At 38.3% G+C, this 13,519-nt stretch overlaps 1 protein-coding gene across 6 annotated transcripts; it reads left to right on the top strand.

Annotated features, from left to right (window-relative positions):
* Nucleotides 1-279: 279 nt before the first annotated feature.
* LOC137233716 (protein transport protein Sec24C-like) lies at nucleotides 280-9,238 on the top strand. Of its 6 annotated transcripts, none has more exons than XM_067756998.1 (10): nucleotides 280-303; nucleotides 591-656; nucleotides 718-1,194; nucleotides 1,259-1,485; nucleotides 1,546-1,775; nucleotides 1,833-2,159; nucleotides 2,213-2,711; nucleotides 2,769-2,919; nucleotides 6,990-7,364; nucleotides 7,424-9,238. In XM_067756998.1, exons 3-5 carry the CDS (start codon nucleotides 1,051-1,053, stop codon nucleotides 1,715-1,717), a joined length of 543 nt encoding a protein of 180 aa, XP_067613099.1. In that variant the 5' UTR covers nucleotides 280-303; nucleotides 591-656; nucleotides 718-1,050; the 3' UTR covers nucleotides 1,718-1,775; nucleotides 1,833-2,159; nucleotides 2,213-2,711; nucleotides 2,769-2,919; nucleotides 6,990-7,364; nucleotides 7,424-9,238. The 6 variants fall into 6 exon arrangements, with proteins under 6 accessions (XP_067613099.1, XP_067613101.1, XP_067613103.1 ...); XM_067757000.1 differs by lacking the exon at nucleotides 280-303 and having other exon boundaries at nucleotides 480-656; nucleotides 2,213-2,503; nucleotides 2,559-2,711; XM_067757002.1 differs by lacking the exon at nucleotides 280-303 and having other exon boundaries at nucleotides 480-656; nucleotides 2,786-2,919.
* The last annotated feature ends 4,281 nt before the right edge of the window (nucleotides 9,239-13,519 follow it).

The raw sequence follows: 13,519 nt of genomic DNA, 5'->3' as shown, positions 1-13,519 counted from the left end.
GAGTTCTCCAGATCACAAATATATATATTTAAAGTGCGCAAACTTATAATTTAAAAGTTATTTGGTGTTAAAGTTTGCAAATTTCTATACAAATTTTATATGTGTATACGTATATATATGTGGCAGCACAGCTTTGTAATGTGATCAATAAAATATATATATATATATATATATGTGCATGTTGCTACAAAAGCGCGATTGATTTAATAAAAACATTTGTAATAAGTAAAAACAATGCAAAAATGAAATGTGAAATATACAAAAATGCAATATAAGTTTATCGTTGCCAATTTATATAGATATGTATGTGGATTAAGGTTTTGAAAGATGTGTAAATTGTAATTTAAAGTGATATAGAAATTTGCTAAATTTGCAAACTTTAACAACAAATAACTTTTAAATTATAAGTTTGCGCACTTTAAAATATATATATTTGTGATCGGGAGAACTCCCTCTTTCATTTGATACCAAGTTTTACCCCGAACTCGGGGGGCGCTATTCTAAAATTTTCCCAAAGTCTTTAATATACAATGATTTTTGCTGTTTATTTCGACAAACACTTTTGATTTGATTTTTTTGCTCATCGAAAGAATTCACAATTATATAGCACCATGCCGCGAATTATGATAAAAGGTGGTGTGTGGAGAAACACTGAGGTAAGCATTTGACGCGACTGGTTACTCTTGGCTGTTTATTAACTAAATTGATAACTTTCAGGATGAAATCCTAAAAGCAGCTGTAATGAAATATGGCCAAAACCAGTGGTCACGTATTGCATCACTGCTGCACCGCAAATCTGCCAAGCAATGTAAGGCACGCTGGTACGAATGGCTTGATCCTAGCATAAAGAAGACAGAATGGTCACGGGAGGAGGATGAAAAGTTTTTGCATTTTGCCAAATTAATGCCAACACAATGGCGTACCATTGCGCCGATTATTTCAGAGGGTTAACTGGCACCAATTGTTCACACCAAATTGTTAGGTACAGGATTCGCCACGGGTAGGTGAGGTTGGCAATCACAACCCCTTGAATCATTTTGGTCGGCAGGTATGCCGCGGATATATTCTTGGCACTTGTTATTGATGGCTTTTATGATGCCACCAACACAACCTGGACAGACGCCAATGCTCATTCAACCACCCAAGCCGGGTCAACACCCAATACCCGACACGTCCGGACGTCCTGGTTATAATGTATGCTAATACAACTAATAATTTACAAATTTGCTGATGATTATTTTTGTGTTATTTTCTTTAGCAACCACCTGCACCTGTTACTGGTAAATATCAACAGCCGCAACAGTATGATCAAGCCCAACGCCGTTTAGATCCCGATCAGATGCCAAATCCGATAAGCGTTATCATTGAAAATCAAAATAGCGCTGGTGGTGCTTTTATTACTAATGAACAGGGTTTATTTCCACCATTGGTGACCACAAAATATGTGGTAGAAGATCAGGGTAACTCCTCGCCACGTTACGTTAGGTATCGATAATCGAAATTAATGTTTTGTTTGGCAATTACATTGATCTTGCTTCTTTGCAGGTCGTCTTTGTATTGCATACCTGCAACAGCTGATTTATTAAAAACAACAGCTTTGTCCATTAAACTTACCGTCTCACCAATGGCACGCACGGTTGAGGGTGAATATGAGCCACCCATTGTAAATTTTGGTGAATCGGGTGCAATTAGATGTAATCGTTGCAAGGCTCAATAGCAACTTGTAGATGCTAATCGTTGTTTCCAATGTCTAATGTGTAAAGTAACAAGAGATGGTAAAAAAAATCTTTCACTTTTACTTGTGTTCATTGATCCATATTTTTTCTCAACAGTGCCAACTGCGTATTTCCAACATACCGGACAGCGTGTCGATAAATATGAACGTCCTGAACTTGTATTGGGTACATGAGTATTTGTGTAAAAAATGCTTGGGTACCGATAGCTCTCATGGTAAACCTCAACTCATATCCAACATCAATGCCTCGCATTCAATTGTGGCATTGTACGCACTACATTGGGTTCACGTAGTATGGACAAGCATATTGTTGATTCCAGTGGTAAGCCCACAATTTCAAATGATGGGGCAACCATTATGAAACTATTGTTGTGAATCCAGCCGTAAAACTCTAGTACACATCGCCAAATTTCAAAATGCTGAGGTAAGTTTTTTGTTATATTAGAATGTGTAGAATAAAAATGTTTCTCTTATCAGGTCGGCGATGGCACCACCTCAGTAGTATTTTAAGCATGTGAAATCTTAAAACAAGTTAAGCCAGATGTTGAGGAAGGCGTACATGCACGTATCATCATTAAAGCTATACGTAAAGCATTACAATTATTCATGCTAAAATATGACATGCCTGTACATGTCGAAGCGCCAATCAAAGAAGCAACAAAGTGCTTTATTGGAAAAATTATATGCCACAGCAATGTCCTCCAATGTCCAAGAGTATCAGAAAATTGTTGATGCTGAATGGCGTATTATGTATAATAAACTAGCTAAGTAAGGCGCCAATGTTGTGTTTTCTAAATTACCAATTGGTGATGTTGCTACACAGTATTTTGCAGATCGTGATATGTTCTATGCTGTTTATGTATCAGAAGAAGATTGGAAACGTAGAATGAAAGCTTGTGATGGTGCTGTTATGACTACAGCTAATGATATTAATTCAAGTGTTTTGGGTCAATGTGATTACTTTGAAGAACGTCAGGTTGGTGGTGAACGTTTCAACATTTTCCAAAGTTTGACATTAATTTCATTTTTATAGTTTATAATTATTTAAAGGTTGCGTTAATGCTAGAACAAGTACATTGATTTTACGTGGCAGTATTGAACAATTTTTGGAAGAAACTGAGCTTCGTTACATGATGCTATAATGCTTGTGCGGCGTACAATTAAACATGATTCTGTTGTTGCTGGTAAGTCAAAATACAAATTACGAAACGAACTTTCGATGCGGATCAGAGACGAATCGCTAGTGTATTTGCACTATGTTAAACAATGGCAACTTATCACTTAGCAATTACTTTTGCCTTCCTGTTAGTCAGAAAGGTAAAGACCGAACGAAAATGATAGAGAATACCATTGCTAGACGAAATCGTTTGGAGGCGAATCGTTCGTCTGAGCTATCGTTCGCAATACAGAATGAAGCCTTTAAATTGTTAAGTAATATAATGAAAAGATTGTGTCCAAGGTTGTGCCTGAAGGTTTAATGTGGCCAAATAAATCGTTCCCGAGATGGTCGGGCTGGTTACCGGAGCGTACACATCGATAACACTCCCCAAAGCCTTCGGGGAGCAACCTTATCACTACAAAAACAACAACAACATTGTGTCCAAATCCCGAAAAAAAACTATAAAATTTGTGTCAGTGAAATGATAATTATTGCTTTTGGTTGTTAGTTTTGAGGCATCGTCATCGAGTTCCTTCTGATCGTATATGCCGGTTCTTTTGCATTCTTTTACATGCATAAAGTGCCGTTGAAGCCTTGCTCACCCTCTCCTCCACGTTGAGCTTCCATGGATCATGTCTAGGATCATTCCTAGATATTTTGTGCAAGGTTTCTCCCGTAGGGTCGCCCCTCCTAACTTAGGCCTGGTCCAATTAGGGACCTTGGACCTCTTTGTAAAAAACACCATATGCAACGTCATCTACGTAAACCGTAAGTTTTTCTGGTCCCTCGTAGAATCCCCTAAGCAGTTGGTTAATGACCAGCGTCCACTCCCTGCGGAGTGCCCCTGTCCACTCATTTCGTGGCCGCGTACAATCCCCATTGCGATGTAATCTTACTGCAGTTTAACATGCAGTCGATCCATCTGGGTAAGGCTGGATGTACTTTAACGTAATTAAGACCATCAATAATCGCCCATTTAGAAAGCCCCGGCAATGCTTAAGAAGACTTCTAGAGCATATTCCTTACATTCCAGGGCTTTTTCTATGCTTATTACCACCCTATGCAATGCGGTGTCTACTGACTTGCCTTTGGTGTACGCCTGTTGTGTTGGGGAGAGCAGCTTTTCATCCACGTTGGATTTTTTGTACACATCTATCAGCCTCTCAAAGGTTTTGAGCAGAAATGATGTTAAGCTATTGGGTCTATAATCTTTGGGATACACGTGACCGATCTTCCCCGCCTTTGGTAGGAAAGCTACACGAGCAGTTCTCCAAGAGTGCGGTACATGATTCAGTTTATGCACCCATCGAATATTATTTTAAGCCATCCCACGGCCCCCTACTTGAAACTTGTAGCATGGCCGGACATGTACCATCTGAGCCCGGCGATTTCATCACCACTACGAGGTCCTCAGTAATGTAATTAGGCAGCATATATGAATGCAGCTGTTTCCTTACCATTACTACAGCTCGCACCCGTCCTTCCGTTTGCGCATAGTAAACGCCAAATCCGCGCGCGCTAAGTCCAGAAACCTTTCCTCCCGATGGAAACCACGGCTCCTGGATCAGCGCGTTAGGAGGAGGAGTTCGCTCGACGCCACTTTACTGTGTTGGAGGTTTATCTGTAGGACTCGCAGCACCAATGGGCTGCTTGTCCCCCTCCAGCACCTTCATCGTGACGTCGTCGTCCTCCCCTAGCCCTTTTGGTTTAGAGTGTTCGAAACCCCCTTCAGCCTCTTGTACCTGTTGTGCCGGGTGTTCCTCTGTGCGACTCACAGCACCATCTGGCTGTTGGTCCCCTTCTAACACATTCGGGGTGACGTGGGCTACCTCCACCTGTCTTTTTTCCCTTAGGCTTTTGAGGTCCTTTTCGACTTCGCCCACGTCCAGCGTGTTAGGACTTTAATACCCGCGACTTCTTTTCCTGAGTCGCATATACATTTTGCCTGTACCTAAGGACATTTTTCCAAGCTGCGCGTACAATATATCCTCCGCTTGCTTGTTTATTTGGAAGATGTATAACTGACCTTCCTCCGTAGGCCGAGATACAGTAAGTACCTTCCAATCCTGTGTCGGTATGTTCGGATTCTGATTCTGCAAAAGTCGCAGTGTATCCTCCGACTTCATCACGCATGGTATCATACCTTAACTTTTGGTACCTTGGCGATTTGCGCTTTATCCACCATCTCAAAACGAGCGTTCGTGCCCTGCCTTTGGAGGTTTGGAACCACTTCCTCCAGCCACCGCGATGTTGTCGCACGCTATCATCTTCATACCATTATACCATCCCCCGAATCAAATGTTGGAAGGAGCTTACTTAGTTATTCCCGCATCATCTTAAGCATTAAGCTAATAAGCTCCTCTTCTACAGATCTCCACCTTTCACTAGTCATCTGTTCGAAAGGACTGCTACGATCAACCAGCGCCACCGTCAGTGACTGCTTTGCCACATCACTCATCTTCTCGGGAAAAGCCGGTGTCTTAGTGTTATTTCCCTTTGGCACCTCCGAGAAAGTCGGAGTCTTAGCTCCCTTTAGCACTTCCGAGAAAGTCGTAGTCTTAGCGGTATCTTCCTTTGGATTATCTCCTACTTCCATAGTTGGAACTTCCCTCTGACTCGCAGCCTTCGAGGTAGTTGCTACCTCGCTATTGGGGCCCATCTGTCTTACAGCTTTGGGCCTACTTGTATTTTCTATGGGACTGCCCTGCGTCGCGGCTCTGGGACTGAGCCCTTTCTGCCTCTTGAAAGCAGGCTTGTCGCCTTCCGCCGAACATTGCCTTTTTATTCTGCCATTCGACGCATCTTCCTCCTCATACCGGTTGCAGAACCGAGGGTTTCTCGCAGCAAACCTTTTGAACTGCCTTCGACCTACTTCTACCGCCTCATGAGCCCATGCCAAGCGCTCGATCTCCTCTTCTGTTGGGTCCGCCACTGCTCCCAAGCGTTGTACAATTCTTAGTACTGCACGGTACTTCGAGAGAGCTCTTTGCTCCGTACCCTTCTCCACTCTTCTACTCCTTTTTCATTTGTGTGCTTCTCCAACACGGAGTTCATTGAATCAGCACTACTCTCGCTTCCTGAGTCCGACGCATCGCTTAATGCGTATTTGTCGTCCTTGGCTTGCGGCTCAGTCCTCTTCTTATCATCGTCCTTATGAAAATTAAGTAATGAGTTGTTCATCTTGGTCGTACGACCACCAGCCCGACAATGCGGGCTCAGCGGTCCAGTATTATATACAGGGAAAGAACCGTCAGCCACAGCAGCGCCCCTTACTGTGGTTAGGCCATCAATACTTCCCGAGGTGGTCCGGTATCGAGAAGGCTCCGTTCGAATACAGCCGAATTTATCCCCTGGCTACAAATCGTCCAATAGGCACGGTCCGCATAACACCCTGGATTAGGGGGTTGGCAGTTCTTGGTCACCGACATCCCGCCGCCCTCCTATGAGGCGAAACGGCGTAGATGCCAGTCCTAAACAGCTCCTTCTCATAGTCGGGCGCTATGGAGATCGGCTAAGATCTCACACCAACGACGATTTTCGTTACAATTGCTAGTGCACGCTCTCCAAGATGTAGATCCTGATCGAAAATCACACCCAAAATTTTAGGGTGTAAGACAGTCGGTAGGGTAATGCCATATGGTCGACATTTGGCGCGGTCATGTTTTAAATAAGGTCACCGATGATTTGGTTGGTGACAATATCAGGTTTCGCGAGGCGAAAAAACTGGAGAGATTGGGGAGATAGCTGTTTATTTTATTACAAAGCTCATCGATCTACGAAACAATAGCATAGGCGTAGAAGCAATAGTGACTCCTGGTGGTAAAGGTAGCTATTGATATGTAGAAGTTAAGCAGAAGTTTGAATATGAGTTTTTTAAGTTAAAACAAAAAAAGCGTTGAGGATTTTTAATATCTTACCAGGTACCTTCGTACATGTTTCTAAGAATGAATAATAAAACCTATTCAAACTCAATTTTCACCAGGACAAAGCCGCTGAGACTTCGCTATACTTTAACATACAATACGTTACCCCATTTTAGCACAACTATCATTTTTTGATTTTATTAAATTTTATAAAATGTTTCTTCCTTTATAGTTCTATTTCGGTATTGGATGGTAAATATGGCTTTCGCATTTTCTCCATCAATAACTGTGAAAAGGTGGAAGAAATCTATGCTTGTAAATCTCACATATTATCTTGGTCGAGCGTTTCTTCAATAGCTGATGGTGACAGCATAGAAACCCAACTGTTTACAAAGGTTACACTTCAAAAAGAATCAAAATATCTGCCATTGCGTCTACGGCTCAAATACCCACAGTATATGAATGAATCGATTGCACCTATTTGTCTGCCTAACGGATAGTATACATATTCATCAAATCGAAAATATTGCACCAAACGAACTAGGTCTGAATACTGAAACAGTACACATATTCAAAATCGATGAGGAGGCTGTGATGATGGTATAGGGTGAGTTGTTGAATAACATACGAAAACCACTTTAACCCATCTATATATTTGCATTACAGCTAAAGCTTTACAAACAGCAAAAATTGCTGGCGCCAAGCAATTGGAAAAGGCAGTGAAGCATTCATCACACTGTACGGATGGTGTAAAGTTAGAAACTGCTGTTGTAACAGCTGCCACCGACACAACGGTCATCTCTACTTCGCCGAGTAGCGGCTCGTCCGACTATCTATCGAAGACAGTATAATCATATCTTTTGCCAACACAGGTTAGCGATGTGCTTGCACAGGAAATGATTTCAATTGGAAAACAAAAACCAAATAAGAGAGTTTATTTGTTATTAAAGTATTTACTTTTCTGTATATCAACAGTATTAATTTAAGTTGCAATATCACGTACATATATAATAAGGGATGTGATACGATTGCTGTCGGAATTAGATTTGAAACCAATCAATACTCCTGCTAAGGGTTGCAGAATTATTGCTTGAATAATTAGATTTAGAACAATAATAAGTCTGACTTAATTACAAGTCGTACATTTTTAAGTTCATCAATTACGACAGCAATCGGATTCCACGACACCTTTGAATATTCTTGATCTGAAAAAAGAGTAAACCTCATCTGAATTTTTACTAAGCTTTAAGTTGTAGATTATTCAAATAATTGGAGTTTTTCTAAAGCTTAAAATTATTTTCTGCTCGCTTAGAAAATATTTCAATTGGAAAACAAAAACCAATTAAGAGAGTTTATGTTATTATTAAAGTACTTACTTTTCTTTATATCAATTGTATTAATTTAAATTGCAATATCACGTACATATATAATAAGTAAGTGTCGTGATATGATTGCTATTGGAATTAGATTTGAAACCAATCAATACTCCTGCTAAGGGTTGCAGAATTATTGCTTGAATGATTAGATTTAGAACAATAATAAGTCTGACTCAATTACAATTCGTACATTTTTAAGTTCATCAATTACGACAGCAATCGGATTCTACGACACCTTTGAATATTCTTGATCTGAAAAAAGAGTAAACCTAATCTGAATTTCTACTAAGCTTTAAGTTGTAGATTATTTAAATAATTGGTGTTTTTTCTGAAGCTTAAAATTATTTTCTGTTCGCTTGGAAAAGGTTTCAATTGGAAAATAAAAACCAATAAGGCGAGTTTATTTATTATTAAAATTCTTACATTTCTTTTTTATCAACTGTATTAATTTAAGTTACAATTTCATGTACATATATAATAAGGTATGTCGTGATACGATTGCTGTTGGAATTAAGATTTGAAACCAATCAATACTCCTGCTAGGGTTTCAGAATTATTGCTTGAATGATTAGATTTAGAACAATAATAAGTCTGACTCAATTACTAGTCTACATTTTTTAATTCATATTTTACTTTATTACTTTCAAATTCAATTACGACAGCAATCCGATTCCACGACACCTTTGAATATTATTCTTGATTTGAAAACAAGAGTAAATCTAATCTGAATTTCTACTTAGCTTTAAGTTGTAGACTTAAATTTATTCAAATAATCAAATTTTGTATTCGAAACCATGTAAACAACTCAAATTATACATGAGTATAACACACTTCTGAATTGTCCAAATGTAAAGTTAGCTGCAGCAGCAATATAGCTCAAAGCAATTAATATATTTTTATGTTATTATTAAAGTACTTACTTCCTTTTTATATTAAATGTATTAATTTAAGTTGCAATTTCATGAATATATGAGGCTCCAAGATGCAAAACCAGATGAATCCATGATATGTAAAACTTAGAAAAGCACAAAAAAAGCTGAAATTTTGTAAATTTTAGTTGTAAATTTAAATATTATTTTAAAATTTTTAAATATTTGGTTTTGCATCTAGGCGCCTCATATATTCTTTTTTTGGCAAAAATTTACTAAATCTAATGATATGTTTTAAATAAATGTTTATATTATATGTTATGTTTGGTTATTATAATTAAAAATAAATATTGAAAATTAAATTTTTTTGGTTCATATTTTATTCTCGTGGCTGCTACAGGTAAAGTAAATCGGCAGGTAAAATTCAAGTTATATGGCGGTTATATAAACGGTAAAACCGCAGTAAAATTGATTGTCAAATGCCTCGAAAATGTAGCGGAAAAACCCGAAAATTTGACCGCGTTTTGACGCGCATTGTGAGCAGAGCAGTGCTATGCTCACATCCTATAAGTGAGAGCGGAATGCACGATCACATTAATAGGAACGAAACGGAAAATTTGGTCATAAAAGTTCATCACGCCCATGCAAACGTGACTATGAATATAACCGCTGCAGAAAGTCACAATGACCGTAAAATGACTAGTCAAATGACGTGGATCGTTTTTGCAGGGCGTTATCATTTAAGCTGGAGACATTGGTGCTTTATCGGTAACCGTATCGGTAACCTTATAACAGTTGATTCGACCAACCTTATGAGAATCAATGCAATCGATTATTGGTGCCGCTAAGGTCGTAACCGTATCGTAGCCAACCAATTGGGTTTTGTTTTACCGTCGTAACGATAAACAGCTGATTACGTTAGGGATACGGACACAGCGATACGACATACGGCACCAATGACTCCAGCTTTAGACTGGTTTTGTTAAGGATTTTAGGGGGACTCATGTAATCGTATAAATGCCTTATAAAGTGTGTAAACGTTTAAATTTATCTAGTGCGTAAACGAGCTCTCAAATTTTGTATGAAAAATCATTTACACAATTTGTATAAATTTACGCGTACATTTCATTGTGTAAACGGGGTAAACTCAAAGGAATGCAACCTTACAGACATTACAGCAGGCATTTTCATCAGAAATCTCCAACATCAGCAAGTAAATGCATTTTAGTTTTGATTTTTCACTTAATCTTGGCATTTTTTAATTTGTATAACAATCAAAAAAATTTTTTTCGGCAATAATACAGCTGATAAACAATCAAGTTTATCAAGAGTATTACTAGGTGCGTTCATATAACAGCGTGTGTAAATGGATATAATTTTACACCTTATAAGTTTATATGCTTTCATGAGTCCCCCTTTGTTATTTTTGTGGTATAAATCAACATTCAACACAAAGCTACTCTGATTATGAGTTGCAACACTTTTTGGTTTAGGTTGCGATATGTAAAATTACATATTTTTGTACACAGTTCTAAAATGTAAAGGAAAAAAATTATATTTGTCTATTAATTAAATTATTAAAAAGATATTCTTATATTAATGATATAGAGAAGCGCCAACACGAATGCAAGTGGTTTCAAACCACTGGTAGGCAATTCGTCACTTTAACTGTCAGAAAAAATGTTAAATTGTTCATTTTATGTAAAAAAATTTTGAAAGTTGCAATTGAAGTTCTGAAAGCTCGGGAATTTCAATTGAATTCAAAAAAATTATAATTGAAGTTCAGAATTTTCAATAGAAGTTCTGTAAATTATAATTGAAGCTAAGGAATTTCAACTGCAGTTCAGAGAATTTCAACTGAAATGCAGAAAATTACAATTTAAGTTCAATTATAATTTTCTGAACTACAAACAGAAATTCTGAACTTCAATTTTAATTTTCTGAACTACAAATAGAAATTCTGAGCTTGAATTTAAATTTCCTGAACTTGAATTGAAATTTTTGAACTTCAATTGTAACTTTCGAACTTCAATTGCAGCTTTCTGAACTAAAATAAAAAAGGTATAATATCAAAATTGGCGAATTACAAGTCAACTTACTCAAATTGTGATTTGATGGTTTACTGCAACCAATATTTCTGTTAGTTCTTCTCTTTTGTTTTCTATATCATTAATTAATTTATTTAAGTTTCCCTTAACTTTGTATGCATACAATCGCATACAATAAAATTTGTATTAATGGCTCACCAACAATACTGAAAAACTATTCCTTCCTTATGACTTATAGTTAACAATTTACAACTATTATAAATAATCTAATATATTATAAAAATGTTGGCTAAAAGAAATGTTAATGGATTTGTATTAAAGAAATGTTTTATTTATATAGCAATTTAAGATATAATCCAGGTAAAAAACGGTCGTAATACTAGTCAAAAGGCGGTCATATTAGGGGTACTCATGTAACCGTATAAATGCCTTATAAAGTGTGTAAACGTATAAATTTATCTAGTGTGTAAGCGCGCTGTCAAATTTTGTATGAAAAATCATTTACACAATTTGTATAAATTTACGCGGACATTTCATTGTGTAAACGCGGTAACCTCAAAGGAATGCAACCTTGCAGAGATTACAGCAGGCCTTTGCATCAGAAATATTCAACATCAGCAAGTAAAGGCGTTTTAGTTTTGATTTTTCGCTTAATCTCGGCATTTTTTAATTTGTATAACAATCAAAAAAAATTTTGTTTGGCAATAATACAGCTGATAAACAATCAAGTTTATCAAGAGTATTACTAGGTGCGTTCATATAACCGCGTGTGTAAATTGATATAATTTTACACCTTATAAGTTTATATGCTTTCATGAGTCCCCCTATTAACGTAAAATACTGTAAAAATACTCGTAAAGTTACAGGTTGACAGCCATTTGACAGTTAACGTGAATGTAAGAACAGTACAGCACTATAGTTTGTTTACATTTCGATAACCTAATACCGTATATGTGTGAACAGTATGGAAAATCACAGAAATATGTACGATGGAATGGAATGGTCACAAAAGGTAACGCCGCCCTGTACAAATGCTACTTAACGATTTACGTGTTCCATCGACACAGATTTTAGTCATTTTACTAACCAATTTACGGGTACAGTTTTTGCTGGGCATTTAGCGTCAGCAGCCCTGCGCGACCCGGGACAGCGCGTCAAAATTGATAAACTAGGCAAAAAAGCCACTTCTGGAAGTGTCGCGTAGTGCTGACGGCGCTAGATATGATTTACTTGGCTGCATTAACCCGGGCAGCAAAATATAAAAAATGCAAAAAGCAAATAAACGAGGAACCGCTTTTTATTCTAATAAGTAATTATCCCGAGCTATATGATTTGAAAAATGAGCGTCACATGAATATTATGAGAGAAAAATTATATTTGGATCGAAATATCGAAATATATTAGAGCATAATTTGTTGCAAAAGGTATTAAAATATAATAAATTGAGCAAGGAGCTATTGAGGACCCCAAAGGCTCAATCGTGGGCTTTCTGATATTCTTGTTATGGCTGCTGCATAGCCCATCGATTTAATACAATCGCCACTTGAGTGCGAAAAGGAGGATGAAATTGAAAGAATTCTAGTTAAGAGGGATTTACATAAGATGTGCATATATTAAAGTAAAACAATGTACACAGGATATACATATATAAATACAAAAAAAATTAAAATTTAATATCCTATTTACACATGGGTATCCGCCGGACGGTAGCGCTGGCCCGGCATATTTCGGGACATCAGTCGGTACGTACGACAGTATGAGTCTTGCCAAAAGTACAAGAACGCACAGCAAAAGCCGGCTGGGAATATGCTCACACAGGTGGCCCAAGAACCATTCGCCACGGTATGCGTCGATTTCATCGGATCACTCCCACGATCCACACACGGGAACACGATACTATTAGTATTTTTCGACCGCTTCAGCAAATGGGTGGAACTGATCCCCATGAGGCGTGCTACAGTAGGGGGCCTTCGCCGCGCGTTCAGGGAACGCATTCTCGCAAGATTTGGTGCCTCCAAGGTACTGATATCGGACAACGGCATCCAGTTCACCAGCACAATGTGGCAGCGTTACCTCAAGGAAATGGGGATACGACAACAATTCACGGCACCCTACACCCAGCAAGAAAACCCAACGGAACGGACGAACAGAACAGTTAAGAGAATCAAAGCACAGCTCACCAGATCACATCACAACAGATGGGACGACCTTCTCCCAGAGATCGAGCTAACTATAAACACCAGTGTGACCGCGTCCACAGGATGCAGTCCAGCCTTCCTCGTACAAGGCGAGAACGGCGACTACCAGGGCCATTGTTTGACGAGGTGAACCTTGGGACGTTCACAGCTACCACCACTGCAGAAGAGAAATCCGACAGAATGCAAGAGGCATTCAGAATAGTGAGGCAGAAGATGGAACGAGCGGCGGCAAACCAAGCACGGCACTGCAATCTACGACGGAGAAAATGGA

This window comes from Eurosta solidaginis, chromosome 5 (assembly GCF_040869045.1).
Source record: "Eurosta solidaginis isolate ZX-2024a chromosome 5, ASM4086904v1, whole genome shotgun sequence".
Classification (NCBI taxonomy): domain Eukaryota; kingdom Metazoa; phylum Arthropoda; class Insecta; order Diptera; family Tephritidae; genus Eurosta; species Eurosta solidaginis.
The sequence above is the reverse complement of the archived record's forward strand: the minus strand, read 5'-3'. Positions and strand labels throughout refer to the sequence as shown.